The sequence below is a fragment of the Panulirus ornatus genome, chromosome 58, assembly GCF_036320965.1.
Source record: "Panulirus ornatus isolate Po-2019 chromosome 58, ASM3632096v1, whole genome shotgun sequence".
NCBI lineage: Eukaryota > Metazoa > Arthropoda > Malacostraca > Decapoda > Palinuridae > Panulirus > Panulirus ornatus.
Genome location: NC_092281.1, coordinates 208,889 through 227,613, shown reverse-complemented (window position 1 = coordinate 227,613; position 18,725 = coordinate 208,889). Strand labels below are relative to the sequence as shown.

Here is an 18,725-nt window from a genome sequence, read left to right as displayed (position 1 = left end):
ACTTTTCACTGCTTCTAACAACTTGCCACCCACACCATATATTCTTAATACCTTCCACAGAGCATCTCTATCAACTCTATCATATGCCTTCTCCAGATCCATAAATGCTACATACAAATCCATTTGCTTTTCTAAGTATTTCTCACATACATTCTTCAAAGCAAACACCTGATCCACACATCCTCTACCACTTCTGAAACCACACTGCTCTTCCCCAATCTGATGCTCTGTACATGCCTTCACCCTCTCAATCAATACCCTCCCATATAATTTACCAGGAATACTCAACAAACTTATACCTCTGAAATTTGAGCACTCACTCTTATCCCTTTGCCTTTGTACAATGGCACTATGCACGCATTCCGCCAATCCTCAGGCACCTCACCATGAGTCATACATACATTAAATAACCTTACCAACCAGTCAATAATACAGTCACCCCCTTTTCTAATAAATTCCACTGCAGTACCATCCAAACCCGCTGTCTTGCCGGCTTTCATCTTCCGCAAAGCTTTTACTACCTCTTCTCTGTTTACCAAATCATTTTCCCTAACCCTCTCACTTTGCACACCACCTCGACCAAAACACTCTATATCTGCCACTCTATCATCAAACACATTCAACAAACCTTCAAAATACTAACTCCATCTCTTTCTCACATCACCACTACTTGTTATCACCTCCCCATTTGCGCCCTTCACTGAAGTTCCCATTTGCTCCCTTGTCTTACGCACTTTATTTACCACCTTCCAGAACATCTTTTTATTCTCCCTAAAATTTAATGATACTCTCTCACCCCAACTCTCATTTGCCCTCTTTTTCACCTCTTGCACCTTTCTCTTGACCTCCTGTCTCTTTCTTTTAGACATCTCCCACTCAATTGCATTTTTTCCCTGCAAAAATCGTCCAAATGCCTCTCTCTTCTCTTTCACTAATAATCTTACTTCTTCATCCCACCACTCACTACCCTTTCTAATCAACCCACCTCCCACTCTTCTCATGCCACAAGCATCTTTTGCGCAATCCATCACTGATTCCCTAAATACATCCCATCCTTCCCCCACTCCCCTTACTTCCATTGTTCTCACCTTTTTCCATTCTGTACTCAGTCTCTCCTGGTACCTCCTCACACAAGTCTCCTTCCCAAGCTCACTTACTCTCACCATCCTCTTCATTCACTCTTCTTTTCTGAAAACCCATACAAATCTTCACCTTAGCCTCCACAAGATAATGATCAGACATCCCTCCAGTTGCACCTTTATATATATATATATATATATATATATATATATATATATATATATATATATATATATATATATATATATATATATATATATATATATATATATATATATATATATATATATATCATTTATCTATTTTGCTTTGTCGCTGTCTCCCGCGTTAGCGAGGAAGCACAAGGAAACAGACGAAAGAATGGCCCAACCCACCGACATACACATATATATACATACACGTCCACACACGCAAGTATACATACCTATACATCTCATTGTATACATATATATATACACACACAGACAAATACATATATACACATGTACATGATTCATACTGTCTGCCTTTATTCATTCCCATCGCCACCTCGCCACACATGGAATAACAACCCCCTCCCCTCTCATGTATGCGAGGCAGCGCTAGGAAAAGACAACAAAGGCCCCATTCGTTCACACTCAGTCTCTAGCTGTCATGTAATAATGCACCGAAACCACAGCTCCCTTTCCACATCCAGGCCCCACACAACTTTCCATGGTTTACCCCAGACGCTTCACATGCCCTGGTTCAATCCATTGACAACACGTCAACCCCGGTATACCACATCGTTCCAATTCACTCTATTCCTTGCACGCCTTTCACCTTCCTGCATGTTCAGGCCCCGATCACTCAAAATCTTTTCACTTCATCTTTCCACTTCTAATTTGGTCTCCCACTTCTTCTCGTTCCCTCCACCTCTGACACATGTATCCTCTTGGTCAATCTTTCCTCACTCATTCTCTCCATGTGACCAAACCATTTCAAAACACCCACTTCTGCTCTCTCAACCACACTCTTTTTATTACCACACATCTCTCTTAACCTATTATTACTCACTCGACCAAACCACTTCACACCACACATTGTCCTCAAACATCTCATTTCCACCACATCCACCCTCCTGCGCACAACTCTATCCATAGCCCACGCCTCGCAACCATACAACATTGTTGGAACCACTATTCCTTCAAACATACCCATTTTTGCTTTCCGAGATAATGTTCTCGACTTCCACACATTCTTCAAGGCTCCCAGAATTTCCGCCCCTTTCCCCACTCTATGATTCACTTCCGCTTCCATGGTTCCATCCGCTGCCAGATCCACTCCCAGATATCTAAAACACTTTACTTCCTCCAGTTTTTCTCCATTCAAACTTACCTCCCAATTGACTTGACCCTAACCCTACTGTACCTAATAACCTTACTCTTATTCACATTTACTCTCAGCTTTCTTCTTTCACTTACTTTACCAAACTCAGTCACCAGCCTCTGCAGTTTCTCACATGAATCTGCCACCAGCGATGTATCATCAGCGAACAACAACTGACTCACTTCCCAAGCTCTCTCATCCCCAACAGACTTCATACTTGCCCCTCTTTCCAAAACTCTTGCATTCACCTCCTTAACGACACCATCCATAAGCAAATTAAACAACCATGGAGACATCACACATCCCTGTGTGTATGTGTGTGTGTGTCCTTCTACAACACGCGGGGAATACATGGAAAGTATTCTTTCTCCCTTGTCCCCACTCGTTTTTAATTTTCCAAAAGAAAGAACAGAGAACTGGGCCAAGAGAGGTTATTCCCTCAAAGGATCAGTCCTCTGTTCTTAACGCTACCTCGCTAATGCGGGAAAGGGCGAATAGTATGAAAAAAAATGTGTGTGTGTGTGTGTGCACATATCTTTTTCTCTTTTCAATAGTGAAAAATCTATATAAGAACTAAGTTTGTTATTGCTACTTTATTTGTCTATATAGAAATCAAAAGGAGGCGTTATCCTTTCATTAAAAAAGATATTACAGCATTTTCTTATTCCCTTCCATCAAGTGAATACGTTTGTTGAGCTTAACAGCTTACAAAATATGTGCCTGACTAATTAGGTGGTTACAAGAAAGGCGTACATGACGTTTTAATGACGTATAAGAAAGCTCCGCCCTTCATCATGACGTATGAGACAGGCTCCGCCCCTCCAGCTGTGGCTCAGGATGCTAGGCTAGGTGAGAGACGGTCAGCTGTTTCAAAATTATCATAGTAAGTTAAACAGAACGATATGAATTTAACATTTAAGAATAGACATATAGATAGATATATAATAGTTGATTAAAGGTTTATTAAATATTCTTGTTTGTCCTATTAGACTGAACCACTTTTACTAAACAGTTGTCACAGTCATGGAAATCCCTTTAGATACTTCGGCAAAACATTTGAAAAGGATTATATTTTTATGCACTTGAAATTGAATTGGCAAAATTTAGTGTAAGTTCATTTACGGTTTTTATTCTGTAATTCTGTAAGATTAGATTTCTCAAACAATCTAATTGAGGATAGGTTACATTACTGAACTAGACCTAAGTTTCATCTTTTCAGTAAACAATTTTCAATAGACCAGAAAATTCTGGCATGAATTTTGTAAAATACTATTGTAATATATATATATATATATATATATATATATATATATATATATATATATATATATATATGTGTGTGTGTGTGTGTGTTTAGGATATTTGTAGGTTTGCTTGAGGTAAAATTTGGGTTGATGTTGGGTGAGGAGTGTGTTGTGGGAGTGGTAACAAGACTTGCAGGAAGAACTTGTTATCTGAACAAGTCTTGTGACGCTTCTAGTGTTTAATTATGTCAAATGATAGGGGGTAAGGTTATGATGATCAGGGGTTGGATTTTCTAATTGTTAGATGTAAGGCTTGTAGAAATCAACAGCTCCTGAACCTGGCATATCTTTATTGTAGATACCAAGATTTATTTTGATTCCCGTGGTACAATTGAACATGTGAAACACAGCCACGATAGAATGTCATGCTAGCAGGCAGAAAATGTGAGCAGATGAATGAGAGCTTGAGCAGCCACCTGGGAGCAGTACCACCTGAGCAGAAACCTTGGAACAGTACCACCTGAGCAGCCACATCCATCTTTATTGTCATCTCCCTGTTCTCATGCATATTTTCTTGATCAACCTTCCCTCACTCATTCTCACCATATGTTCAAACCATTTCAACACAACCTTTTCAGTTCTCTCAACCACACCCTTTATTACCACACATCTCTAGGGAGGTGAATGCAAGAGTTTTGGAAAGAGGGGCAAGTATGAAGTCTGTTGGGGATGAGAGAGCTTGGAAAGTGAGTCAGTTGTTGTTCGCTGATGATACAGCGATGGTGGCTGATTCATGTGAGAAACTGCACAAGCTGGTGACTGAGTTTGGTAAAGTGTGTGAAAGAAGAAAGTTAAGAGTAAATGTGAATAAAAGCAAGGTTATTAGGTACAGTAGGGTTGAGGGTCAAGTCAATTGGGAGGTGAGTTTGAATGGAGAAAAACTGGAGGAAGTGAAGTGTTTTAGATATCTGGGAGTGGATCTGGCAGCGGATGGAACCATGGAAGCGGAAGTGGATCATAGGGTGGGGGAGGGGGCGAAAATTCTGGGAGCCTTGAAGAATGTGTGGAAGTCGAGAACATTATCTCGGAAAGCAAAAATGGGTATGTTTGAAGGAATAGTGGTTCCAACAATGTTGTATGGTTGCGAGGCGTGGGCTATGGATAGACTTGTGCGCAGGAGGATGGATGTGCTGGAAATGAGATGTTTGAGGACAATGTGTGGTGTGAGGTGGTTTGATCGAGTAAGTAACGTAAGGGTAAGAGAGATGTGTGGAAATAAAAAGAGCGTGGTTGAGAGAGCAGAAGAGGGTGTTTTGAAATGGTTTGGGCACATGGAGAGAATGAGTGAGGAAAGATTGACCAAGAGGATATATGTGTCGGAGGTGGAGGGAATGAGGAGAAGAGGGAGACCAAATTGGAGGTGGAAAAATGGAGTGAAAAAGATTTTGTGTGATCGGGGCCTGAACATGCAGGAGGGTGAAAGGAGGGCAAGGAATAGAGTGAATTGGAGCGATGTGGTATACCGGGGTTGACGTGCTGTCAGTGGATTGAATCGGGGCATGTGAAGCGTCTGGGGTAAACCATGGAAAGCTGTGTAGGTATGTATATTTGCGTGTGTGGACGTATGTATATACATGTGTATGGGGGTGGGTTGGGCCATTTCTTTCGTCTGTTTCCTTGCGCTACCTCGCAAACGCGGGAGACAGCGACAAAGCTCTATTGCCCTTTCATTACTTACTCGATCAAACCACCTCACACAACATATTGTCCTCAACCATATAATATCCAACAGATCTACCCTTGTCTACAAAGCCTTATCTGTAGCCCATGCCTCACATTCATATAACATTGGGGCTACTGTACCTTCAAATAATCCTAATTTTGCCCTCACAGATAATGTTCTCTCTTTCCACATTCTTCTTCAGTCTTTTGATAGCACGTTGACCCCAGTATACCACATCATTCCAGTTCACTCTGTCCCATGCATCCCTTCACCTTCGTGCATGTTCAGGCCCTGATCATTCAAATTCTTTATCACTCCATTCTTCCATCTCCAATGTCATCTTCCCGTTCTCATTGTTTCCTGCACAAGCTTTGGATATTGAGTGATTTTTTTTACTGCAGTGCTGGTATGATACCTGCAATAATAGTTGCAGGGCTTTATTTTTATTGAAAAATATTAAATGTTTCTGCCTTCCCTCAAAGAGCTAAGCTGTGGAAACCTCTTCCTTTCATCTTTTCCTCTTCTTATAGCCTTTCTACCTTTAAGAGTAGGATTTAGAGACATCTTGGGAGCCCTGATTCATTTCTACTTTTTTTTGTATTTTCTTCTTTTCAACTGTGATGATCTAATTGTGGCCTTTTTTTTCTATTCCAAATTGATCATTATGAATATACTATTCGTAGAATATGAAAACAATACTAGTGAGAGTTTCTGTAGATCACAGAATATGTGGGTTAATTGGTGTAAAATAAACAGAAAAACACTTTTAGAAAATCAACAGGACTTTTGAAAACCTTATTTATCCATCATAGCAGTTGAGATTGATTCTAATATTTGATATTGTAATTGAAGTATTCCATTCGTCAATGATTAAGATTATGTAGTTGCCAACAGACAGTTGGCAAACTGAGTAGCTATGTGATCCCAGCAGCACACCTGTTTAATATTGGTATATTTTTATTGTACATTTTGGCGACTAGGTGAAGTTTTCATGGTTCTATTTGATGTCTTTTTTTATGTTTCACCTTCTTTTACATTATGTAACACCAAATTGTCTGATATAGGATACCCTCACTAGCATTGCCTTATTTAACATTATTCAGTGAAATATGATTCTCTCCACCAATGACTGTGTTCTCTCAACTGTACACAAGCATTTTAGAAGAAAATCACACATTTGCTACTCATGACAATGCTTAAGTAGGCTCATAACATGGGAAATCCTTTTTGTATGACCGAAAGTCATTTGCAACATGATGTACCTGCTTCCAAATGAATAAAAACTTCATATTTTTCTATACATTGCATCGAATCATATCACTGATTAAATGTATGCAAGTTGATATATCTGCTACACTTTTTTCTTTCATTTTCTGGGACCATTTCCTTGATTTCATCACATTTGTCTCATGATATTTGAATTGCTGAAGTAAAAGCATTTAAAGAGATGTTGGTCTTAATTGCATCCATATTTCTTGACTGAAGCTAGAGAACTGAATATGTGTAAGGGGCATTACTCTAGAGAAACAGTTGTGGCAAAATGCAAATACATGGTCCTTTAATTCTGCTGGAGAAACTCATATTTCTCTGAATTAGATGTCTCTTCGGAAAAACCAGCAATGATACTTTTCAAGGTTTGTTCACGAATATAATGATGCTGTTTTCTAACATCACCTTGTAAGTCAAGCAAAATGCAGAATTAGAAAGACCTTAGAGATTTTTCTTGGGCTGTATTAGTGTGTTAAAGGAACTAAGTTATGGAAACTGCTGAAATCACTGAGGCTGTACTCGGGAAAGAATGGTCCCCTCATATGCTCAGTAAATAACTTTCTACAGGTACGACATGCATGGTTAACTGTAAAGTATTATGAAAACCAGAGGGTGATATGCACAAAAAGAAATGTACGGATGGGTAAGTATACGTACTAAGTGATAACTATATATATTGGAAATGGTGTCGTTATACTCAAATGGCAATAACGACCCTTGATATCCAAAAAGAAGTGTTTAAGGAATTGAAACCTCATGACACTTCCAGGGATTGTCTTTATAGGTCATATGTGTCATGCTCTCTTCATGTAATCACACTATTTATTTGTATACCTTTGTGGGTGTGATTTACTTCTGTAATGTAAAGAAAAATGAAATAATTTGAATGAAAAATAGGATGTGGAATTTGTGTATGGTTAAATGAGGTTGTAGAACAGATTCACCCAACTAAGATGTAAATGCAAAGTTGCCTCTATGTCCCGTTTTAGCCTACGGTCAAGTAATGATTTGCTGATGTTTGATAAACTACTGTTTTAGTTTAAATGCTTGATGTATTCTTATATTTATTACTATCCAACAGATGGCATCAACAATGATGCATCACTTATGCCAGTTTGGGACCAGACTCACAACTGTAGGTGTTCCATCAGTCCAGCATTCATTAAAGACCCTTATGATATCCAGTGTAAGGTGTACGTCCACTTATAAAGCTGCTGTTTTGCAAGAGTTTGGAGAAGACTTGCAAATACAAGACATGAAAAGGAAGAAACTTAAAAATGGACAGGTGAGTAAATTAATGTCACTTCTTTTCAAGTAATGGAGAAAGAAAAAAAAGATACTCTTGTCATATTAGAGTTTAAATCTTATCCGTATAGACCATTAGCATTATTTAAGTCACCACAGTAACCACAAATAGAGTTAGGACAGTAAACTGAATGAAGAATGAGCAGATATATAGGAATTATGTAGTACAGGTTGAGTATCCATTATCCGAAATGTCTGGGACCAGAAGTGTTTTGGATTTTTTATTTTTTTGGATTTTGGAATATTTGCTTGTACATATTGAGATATCTTGGGGATAGGACCCAAGTCTAAACACAAAATCCATTTGTGTTTCATATACACTTTCATGCACATAGCCTAAAGGTAATTCATACAATATTTTTGATAATTTCACACATGAAACAAAGTTTGTGTAATACTGAGTCATCAGAAAGCTAAGGTGTCACAACCTTATCTGCCCATGTGGACAATCTGTGGTTGTTTGGCATCACCATCATTGCTGACTGATTTATATGCTACTGATAAGCATTAATTTTCTTACACTTATTCACACATAAGTACTTAACAGTAAAAAATCATGAAATATTAATACAATGGAAAGATTATATGTTTAGGGTAACTAAGCATCATAGTAACATGAGCATAATACCTGTATCAATTGCTAAACAATATCAACAACAAACAGCTGCAGGTTTTCAGTTTCCACCTGTAATACTGAAATACTGATACAGTGTCTGGAAAAAAAAGCTTGTCAGTTCCCCATATATTTTCAGAAGCAGTGTCACATTTACATTGTATTACTTTGTCATCTCTCCTTTGGCCTTGATTGCCATCTGCAGATGTCTGGGCATGGAACTGGCAAGGTTCCCAAAATATTCTAGGTTCATGTTGTGTCCATAGGGTCTTGGTCTTTTGAATGATTCGAGGAGAGATCCTGATGAGGTGTTGAGAACTGGTTCCAGCAGTTCTCACTTGGGCTGAGGTTTGGGGAGGTCCTAGGCCTCTCCAGCTGTGGACTACATATCTCTTATAACTAATTCATCATCTTTCTATCCTGCATAAAATGATCACACTTGTGAACTTCATGAAAAGAGAGCAGATGGTCCTCTAGCACCTCACTGTACTGCCTTCTGTTCAATGTAGTGTCTTTAGGTAAGAAGTACAGTCCTTCCCAACTTATTGCACCATTTCAGCAACCCCAGATCATCAACTGTCTGGGTGTTTCACCATCTTCACTGTGAAACTAGTCATAACAACTGACACCCTCTGGCCTCCTCACCCTCTCCTGCTTCGACTGTACAAACTTGAAGGAACTCTCATTGGAAAAATCACTTTACTCCGCTGTTGCTATCTGCAGTCCTTGTATTTCTTTGCAGATGTGATTTATTTGCATTTTATTTCCGTCATGAATAGGGTTTTAGCAGCTGGCTTGTGGGAGGGAATATGAAGGTCCTTTTGTAGGCATTGTTGAAATGTTCTTTGGGAGATGTTTTATACAAGTTTTAGATGGCTTTTTCTTGAGTTTGGCAGCTGAATTGCAAGGTTGCTTTAATACTTCTCATGTTAGGAGGTTATCTGTAGATCTAGAAGTCTTCCTTGGGTGACCAGGGATGGGTTTTGGTGGTGGAATGACATTTTTAGGGAGACCATGAATTCTGGCAGGCTGTTCTGAGCACCTACTGTGCATAGAATTTCACATGTACCCCTATTTTCTTGTTTCTAGGTGAGAGTTCGGGCTTTTTCCTGCTTAAAAAGGTAAGAGTCAACCATCTTGAATTACAGATGGAAGAAATACAGTGTCAAGAAGTGAAATTCCAAAAATGAAGTGGCAGCCAGGAGGAGAAAAGAAAGATCATCCTTGTCTTAAGAGGGTCTGAGGAATACTGATTCAGGTTGCTGTTTCTCACATCATTTGAAACACTAGTCATGGTGACTAGATGCTTCTACCCACAGTAAACCTTAGACATGTATTGCTTTTGAAAATGTGTGAGGTTGAACAGTATTGTCTGCAGACACTGTAGATTGGAGAAATAAGATTTTCATATTCCATATTGTATTTTGAGAGGGATGCATGTCATAATTAAGATAAAAACTGCTGTTGAAGTTTAAGAAATTTATAGATTCTTGGTTATCCTCTCTATATGAGGAGAGGTTTTTAGAAATTGTAATTGAATTTTTTCATGAGAATTCAATTGATTCACCTTTAACAAAATGAGAATTGTCCTGAGACATGTATGATTATTGGAAACAGAGGTGGCGTGTCCTATGGGAAAATTTACTAAATTTTTATCAACAGGTTAGAGTTGCAGTGCATAGCTGTGGGGTGAATGCTTCAGATCTGCTAATGATGGAGAATAAGTAAGTTAATCTCTATTGGATATGCATATATATAACTCTATAACTGTCACAAGATTATAGAAACTTCTTTTGTTATGCAAAGCTGTACTGAAAAAGAAGTATCTTTTATGATATATCAGTTTCTCCAACACATTCCAGCGAGTCATCTTATGATGCTAATAACTAGATAAGTATACTCAGGATAGACTGCAGAACTCAGATACAGGTATACCACCAAATTTCCGGCAACTGATGGTTTGGCACCTCCTTTAGTCCAGACAGATTACGTGAGGGAATTTGAAATTACCGCGGCCACCAGACTAGTTTACTGGGCGGCCACAGATGGCGTTGTGTGTAGGGCGCGCTTATTTCATTCTTTACACTGCACTTGTTGGTGGTGATACCGCAATTCTGTGAGATTCTTAGCTTATTTTGCTTAAATTTAACCCTAGCTATGGTTCAAAGACATATGAGAGTGTCAGTCATGGTGTCAAACGTAAACACCAGTCCATATTGATCCAAGATAAAGTAGAACTATTGAAAAAATGGACCATGGTGTTTCATTGTATAAGCTGTGTGACATCTACAGTATTGGTTCATCAACTGTTGATGATGTAAAGAAGCAAAGGGAGAAAAATATTGAAATTCTGTGCAGATAGCAATTCCAAGAAGCAAATAACGATTAGAAAAACTATGAAAGATGGTAATAGGACTGAGCATGATCGAGTGATGGAATTGTTTCAACAGCGTCGGGGTGATGGAGTGGACTTGTCAGGTAGCATGATAATGGACCAGGCTAAGTTGTTCCATAAAGAACTTAACTTATAACATGAGCACGACTATAGTGAAGGATGGCTTCAAAGATTCAAGAAGTGTTATGTAATTTCCATGAATAAAGTGTACGGAGAAAAGCAGTCTGCAAACCACGAAGGAGCTACTTAGTATGTGGACAAATTTGCGAAACTTGTAGCTGACGAGCACCTCAGTCCTGAGCTGGTGCATAATGCAGATGAAACTGCATTATTCTGGCAATGCACACCTAGGAAAACACGGACAACAGAAGACAAAGAAGACCCCACAGGATTCAAACAATCTAAGGACAGACTTGCCATCTTAGGGTGCTCAAACATTTAATATTTGTTTGATTTGAATTTCTAGAAGTCCATGGTATACTTTTGACACATGGGAGAAGTATAATTAGTGGGTAAGAGGTGTGTTGATGAATTATTATTACTTAACCATTGTTGGTCCGGCAAAATGGTTAATCTGGCCAGGCTTTGGAACCAAGAAGGCCGGAAAATCGGTGGTGTACCTGTAGTAAGAAAATAACTTTTTTTTTGTCATGCAACCATTTGAAATGGAAACGTTCATCTGGAAAGGACTCTTTCTACTAGATGTGCAAACAAACTGTTGCACTCAAGCTGTATTATGGCTTCACAATTGTCCATGGAAGACAATATTGCAAGATCACTTCAGGGTAACATCATGTAGATGGATAATTTTTATTATTCTGAAGTGTCCTCATGCTTTTGTTACATCATTTTTTATCTTATTTTAATAAATTATTGTTCTATCTATCTGTTTATCAAGGGGGTGGCCATGGCAAATGTCTCCACTATCCCCTATCTTCACATGCTTCCCTTGCATACACCATTCCATGCATTCTTCCACCATTTCTCTCCTTCCTGTACTCTCCCATTCTGTTTCCCCATGTCACAGGTGGTCTTCCTCTCACACCAACCCCTTTAATTGTACTGTCACACACTATCCTTGTATCCTTGTAAATTTCCCATCTTTCATTCTTTCCACATGCCCCGACCACCTCAAAGTATTGTTTCATCTACTCTACCACTTCACAAGTCATTCCCTTTGTAATCTCTCATACACCTGCTCATCTCTCTCTTCATTCCATTTAGTCATACCACATGATCCTTCCAAATATCTCATTTCCACAGCCTGGATTCTTGACCTCTGTGAATCATTCCATGTTCATGTTTCCACTGCATAAGTCAGGGTTTGGAGGACTATGATGTCCCTTAATTCCTTCTTCACTTCCATACTTACACCTCTGTCCTTCATTATTCTCTTAAGGGACCCAGTGACTCAATACCTTTTACTGCTCTCTCCCTTATCTCTCTTCTCATATCACCAAACTTACCACCTAAAGTAGTTCCGAAATATTTGAATTCTGTCTCTTCTTCCAGTCTTTCTTCCCTCATATCTATAAAACAGTTTAGTACACTTTCTTCTCTCACTATATAGGGCTTTGCAAATACTGTACTTTCTTGCTGTTTCCATTCAAACACCATTGCTTTAATTTTACAAGCATTTACCACATCCTGACTCACTAGACTCACTATAGTAAGAAGTTAAGGAGACTGAACAATGTTATTGAGAATATCCAGTTCACTGTAGAGTTAGAGAATGATTGTAAATTGTCATCAATGGACACTGTTATTCTCAGGATAGATGAGAATGTAAGGTGATCTGTATACAGAAAACCCACCAACAGGGTTGATTTTATTCACTGTTACTCAGGTCATAATGTCAGAATGAAGACAGAGGTGATAATTGGCTTCTTCTTGAGAGCTTTCCATATATGTAGTCAGGAATGTTTAGAAAAAGAGTTGATATATTACTGAGGCCTTCATGAAACTAAAATATCCTGGAAGACTAATATGTAAACTGAGAAAGAGGGCTAGGGAAGCAGATGGGAAAGGAGTAATGATGAGAATACACAGACTAGTTTTATCACTGTTTGTAACTCAAAAAACACTTAAGGTCTGGATGCTTTTCTCATGAAAGCAGGTGAAAGAGTAGCTAGAATGTCTGGCATTAAGAAATGATCAAACCTCAATGCAACAACTCTGATAATGAAAATTACATAGTATATAAGATACCCTAAAAAAGATATCCTATAATAGCTGCCCCTCACATGCCCTGCTTCAATCCATTGACAGCACGTTGACCCTTGTATACCACATTGTTCCAATTCATTCTATTCCTTGCACACACCTCACCCTCCTGTATGCTCAGGCCCTGATTGCTCAAAATCTTTTTCACTCCATCCTTCCACCCCCAATTTGGTCTCCTGCTGCTTCTTGTTCCCTCCACCTCCGACACATATATCCTCTTTGTCAATCTTTCCTCACTCATTTAGTGTTAGGTAGTTTGATCGAGTAAGAAATGAAAGGGTAAGGGAGATGTGCAGAAGTAAAGAGTGTGGTTGAGAGAGCAGAAGAGGGTGTGTTGAAATAGCTTGGACATATGGAGAGAATGAGTGAGGAAAGGTTGACAAAGAAGATATATGTGTCAGGGGTGGAGGGAACAAGAAGTGGAAACCAATTGGAGATAGAAGGATGGAGTGAAAAAGATTTTGAATGGTCGGGTCCTAAACATACTGGAGGGTGAAAGGCTTGCAAGGAATAGAGTGAATTGGAACAGTGTGGTTTACCGGGGTCAATGTGCTGTCATTGGAATGAACCAGGGCATGTGAAACGTCTGGGGTAAACAATGGAGATGTCTTTGGGGCCTGGTTGTGGATAGGGAGCCATGGTTTCAGTGCATCACACATGACAGCTAGAAACTGAGTGTGAATAAATGTGGCCTTTTTTGTCTGTTTTCCTGGCGCTCCCTCGCTGAAGCAGGGTTTACCAATGCTGTTTCTTGTGGGACTAGGTTGTGCCAGAAATGGATTAAGGCAAGCAAGTATAGATATGGACATCTTTTTTTTTTTCTTGCTTTGTCGCTGTCTCCCGCGTTAGCGAGGTAGCGCAAGGAAACAGACGAAAGAAATGGCCCAACCCACCCCCATACACATGTATATACATATGTCCACACACGCAAATATACATACCTACACAGCTTTCCATGGTTTACCCCAGACGATTCACATGCCCTGATTCAATCCACTGACAGCACGTCAACCCTGGTATACCACATCGAACCAATTCACTCTATTCCTTGCCCTCCTTTCACCCTCCTGCATGTTCAGGCCCCGATCACACAAAATCTTTTTCACTCCATTTTTCCACCTCCAATTTGGTCTCCCACTTCTCCTCGTTCCCTCCACCTCTGACACATATATCCTCTTGGTCAATCTTTCCTCTCTCATTCTCTCCATGTGCCCAAACCATTTCAAAACACCCTCTTCTGCTCTCTCAACCACGCTCTTTTTATTTCCACACATCTCTCTTACCCTTACGTTACTTACTCAATCAAACCACCTCACACCACACATTGTCCTCAAACATCTCATTTCCAGCACATCCATCCTCCTGTGCACAACTCTATCCATAGCCCATGCCTCGCAACCATACAACGTTGTTGGAACTACTATTCCTTCAAACATACCCATTTTTGCTTTCCGAGATAATGTTCTCGACTCCCACACATTCTTCAAGGCTCCCAGAATTTTCGCCCCCTCCTCCACCCTATGATCCACTTCCGCTTCCATGGTTCCATCCGCTGCCAGATCCACTCCCAGATATCTAAAACACTTTACTTCCTCCAGTTTTTCTCCATTCAAACTTACCTCCCAATTGACTTGACCCTCAACCCTACTGTACCTAATAACCTTGCTCTTATTCACATTTACTCTTAACTTTCTTCTTTCACACACTTTACCAAACTCAGTCACCAGCTTCTGCAGTTTCTCACATGAATCAGCCACCAGCGCTGTATCATCAGCGAACAACAACTGACTCACTTCCCAAGCTCTCTCATCCCCAACAGACTTCATACTTGCCCCTCTTTCCAAAACTCTTGCATTCACCTCCCTAACAACCCCATCCATAAACAAATTAAACAACCATGGAGACATCACACACCCCTGCCGCAAACCTACATTCACTGAGAACCAATCACTTTCCTCTCTTCCTACACGTACACATGCCTTACATCCTCGATAAAAACTTTTCACTGCTTCTAACAACTTGCCTCCCACACCATATATTCTTAATACCTTCCACAGAGCATCTCTATCAACTCTATCATATGTCTTCTCCAGATCCATAAATGCTACATACAAATCCATTTGCTTTTCTAAGTATTTCTCACATACATTCTTCAAAGCAAACACCTGATCCACACATCCTCTACCACTTCTGAAACCACACTGCTCTTCCCCAATCTGATGGTCTGTACATGCCTTCACCCTCTCAATCAATACCCTCCCATATAATTTACCAGGAATACTCAACAAACTTTTTTTTTTTTTTTATTTGCTTTGTCGCTGTCTCCCGCGTTTGCGAGGTAGCGCAAGGAAACAGACGAAAGAAATGGCCCAACCCACCCCCATAAACATGTATATACATACGTCCACACACGCAAATATACATACCTACACAGCTTTCCATGGTTTACCCCAGGCGCTTCACATGCCTTGATTCACTCCACTGACAGCACGTCAACCCCGGTATACCACATCACTCCAATTCACTCTATTCCTTGCCCTCCTTTCACCCTCCTGCATGTTCAGGCCCCGATCACACAAAATCTTTTTCACTCCATCTTTCCACCTCCAATTTGGTCTCCCTCTTCTCCTCGTTCCCTCCACCTCCAACACATATATCCTCTTGGTCAATCTTTCCTCACTCATTCTCTCCATGTGCCCAAACCATTTCAAAACACCCTCTTCTGCTCTCTCAACCACGCTCTTTTTATTTCCACACATCTCTCTTACCCTTACGTTACTTACTCGATCAAACCACCTCACACCACACATTGTCCTCAAACATCTCATTTCCAGCACATCCATCCTCCTGCGCACAACTCTATCCATAGCCCACGCCTCGCAACCATACATTGTTGGAACCACTATTCCTTCAAACATACCCATTTTTGCTTTCCGAGATAATGTTCTCGACTTCCACACATTCTTCAAGGCTCCCAGAATTTTCGCCCCCTCCCCCACCCTATGATCCACTTCCGCTTCCATGGTTCCATCCGCTGACAGATCCACTCCCAGATATCTAAAACACTTCACTTCCTCCAGTTTTTCTCCATTCAAACTCACCTCCCAATTGACTTGACCCTCAACCCTACTATATATATGTATATATATATATATATTTTTTTTTTTTTTTTTTTTTTTATACTTTGTCGCTGTCTCCCGCGTTTGCGAGGTAGCGCAAGGAAACAGACGAAAGAAATGGCCCAACCCCCCCCCCATACACATGTACATACACACGTCCACACACGCAAATATACATACCTACACAGCTTTCCATGGTTTACCCCAGACGCTTCACATGCCTTGCTTCAATCCACTGACAGCACGTCAACCCCTGTATACCACATGACTCCAATTCACTCTATTTCTTGCCCTCCTTTCACCCTCCTGCATGTTCAGGCCCCGATCACACAAAATCTTTTTCACTCCATCTTTCCACCTCCAATTTGGTCTCCCTCTTCTCCTCGTTCCCTCCACCTCCAACACATATATCCTCTTGGTCAATCTTTCCTCACTCATTCTCTCCATGTGCCCAAACCATTTCAAAACACCCTCTTCTGCTCTCTCAACCACACTCTTTTTATTTACACACATCTCTCTTACCCTTACGTTACTTACTCGATCAAACCACCTCACACCACACATTGTCCTCAAACATCTCATTTCCAGCACATCCATCCTCCTGCGCACATCTCTATCCATAGCCCACGCCTCGCAACCATACAGCATTGTTGGAACCACTATTCCCTCAAACATACCCATTTTTGCTTTCCGAGATAATGTTCTCAACTTCCACACATTTTTCAAGGCTCCCAAAATTTTCGCCCCCTCCCCCACCCTATGATCCACTTCCGCTTCCATGGTTCCATCCGCTGACAGATCCACTCCCAGATATCTAAAACACTTCACTTCCTCCAGTTTTTCTCCATTCAAACTCACCTCCCAATTGACTTGACCCTCACCCCTACTGTACCTAATAACCTTGCTCTTATTCACATTTACTCTCAACTTTCTTCTTCCACACACTTTACCAAACTCAGTGTTATCCCTGGGGATAGGGGAGAAAGAATACTTCTCACGTATTCCCTGCGTGTCGTAGAAGGCGACTAAAAGGGGAGGGAGCGGGTGGCTGGAAATCCTCCCCTTTCTTGTTTTTTTTTTTTTTTTTTAATTTTCCAAAAGAAGGAACAGAGAAGGGGGTCAGGTGAGGATATTCCCTCTAAGGCCCAGTTCTCTGTTCTTAACGCTACCTCGCTAACGCGGGAAATGGCAAATAGTATGGAAAAAAAAAAAATGTCTGTGTATGTATATGGATGGATGTGAATATATGTTGATATGTATATGTACGTGTATGTGTTTACGAATATATATGTGTATATGAGTGGATGGGTCATTCTTTGTCTGTTTCCTGTTACTGACAAGGGAAAAGGCAATCATGTATAAAGGATAAAAATATTTTTTGTAATTATTATAGTTCATTGCTGTCTCCCGTGTCAGCGAGGTAGTGACAGGAATCAGACGAAGAATGGCCCATCCACTTATATACATACATTGCATACACATATCAACATATACACATATACATACATATACATACACATACACAAGCATGTACCTATATACACATGTACATATTCATACTTGCTTGCCTTCATCCATTCCCAGCGCTAACCTGCCCCACAGGAAACAGCATTGCTACCCCCTGCTTCAGTGAGGTAATGCCAGGAAAACACACATATTTTTTTTATTTCTATTATAATTGATTGCTGTTTCCCGTGTCAATGAAGTAGTGCCAGCAAATAGACAAAGAATGGCCCATCCACTCATATACACATATATGTTGGAAAGGATCACAATTTTGCGCGTGATCAAGTATATTCCTGTGAGTCCACGGGGAAAATGAAACATGATAAGTTCCCAAGTACACTTTGTGTAATAATCACATCATCAGGGGAGATACGAGAAAGAAATATAACAGTCAGTTGTTATACAACAAAGAGACATAGCTAGGACGCCAAATGGGTTGAGGGACAAGTCAATTGGGAGGTAAGTTTGAATGGAGAAAAACTGGAGGAAGTGAAGTGTTTTAGATATCTGGGAGTGGATTTAGCAGCATATGGAACCATGGAAGCAGAAGTGAGTCACAGGGTGGGGGAGGGGGGGTGAAGGTTCTGGGAGCGTTGAAGAATGTGTGGAAGGCGAGAACATTATCTCAGAAAGCAAAAATGAATATGTTTGAAGGAATAGTGGTTCCAACAGTTTTGTGTGGTTGCGAGACATGGGCTATAGATAGGGTTGTGCGGAGGAGAGTGGATGTGTTGGAAATGAGATGTTTGAGGACAGTATGTGGTATGAGGTGGTTTGATCGAGCAAGTAATGAAAGGGTAAGAGTGTGGTTGAGAGAGCAGAAGAGGATGTATTGAAAAGGTTTGGTCACATGGAGAGAATGAGTGAGGCAAGATTGACAAAGAGGATATGTGTGTCAGAG

At 40.2% G+C, this 18,725-nt stretch overlaps 1 protein-coding gene across 4 annotated transcripts in view; it reads left to right on the top strand.

Annotated features, from left to right (window-relative positions):
• Positions 1-3,230: 3,230 nt before the first annotated feature.
• LOC139766820 (quinone oxidoreductase-like protein 2 homolog) overlaps positions 3,231-18,725 on the top strand; it is a 57,880-nt gene continuing 42,385 nt past the window's right edge. For 2 of the 4 annotated variants that reach the window (XM_071695742.1, XM_071695741.1), the window contains exons 1-3: positions 3,231-3,310; positions 7,745-7,948; positions 10,244-10,305. In XM_071695742.1, coding sequence (XP_071551843.1) covers positions 7,745-7,948; positions 10,244-10,305 — 266 coding nt within the window. In that variant the 5' untranslated portion in view covers positions 3,231-3,310. Of the gene's footprint in view, positions 3,311-3,437; positions 3,536-7,744; positions 7,949-10,243; positions 10,306-18,725 lie in introns of those variants that run through there. The other 2 variants (XM_071695743.1, XM_071695745.1) reach the window with 2 other exon arrangements.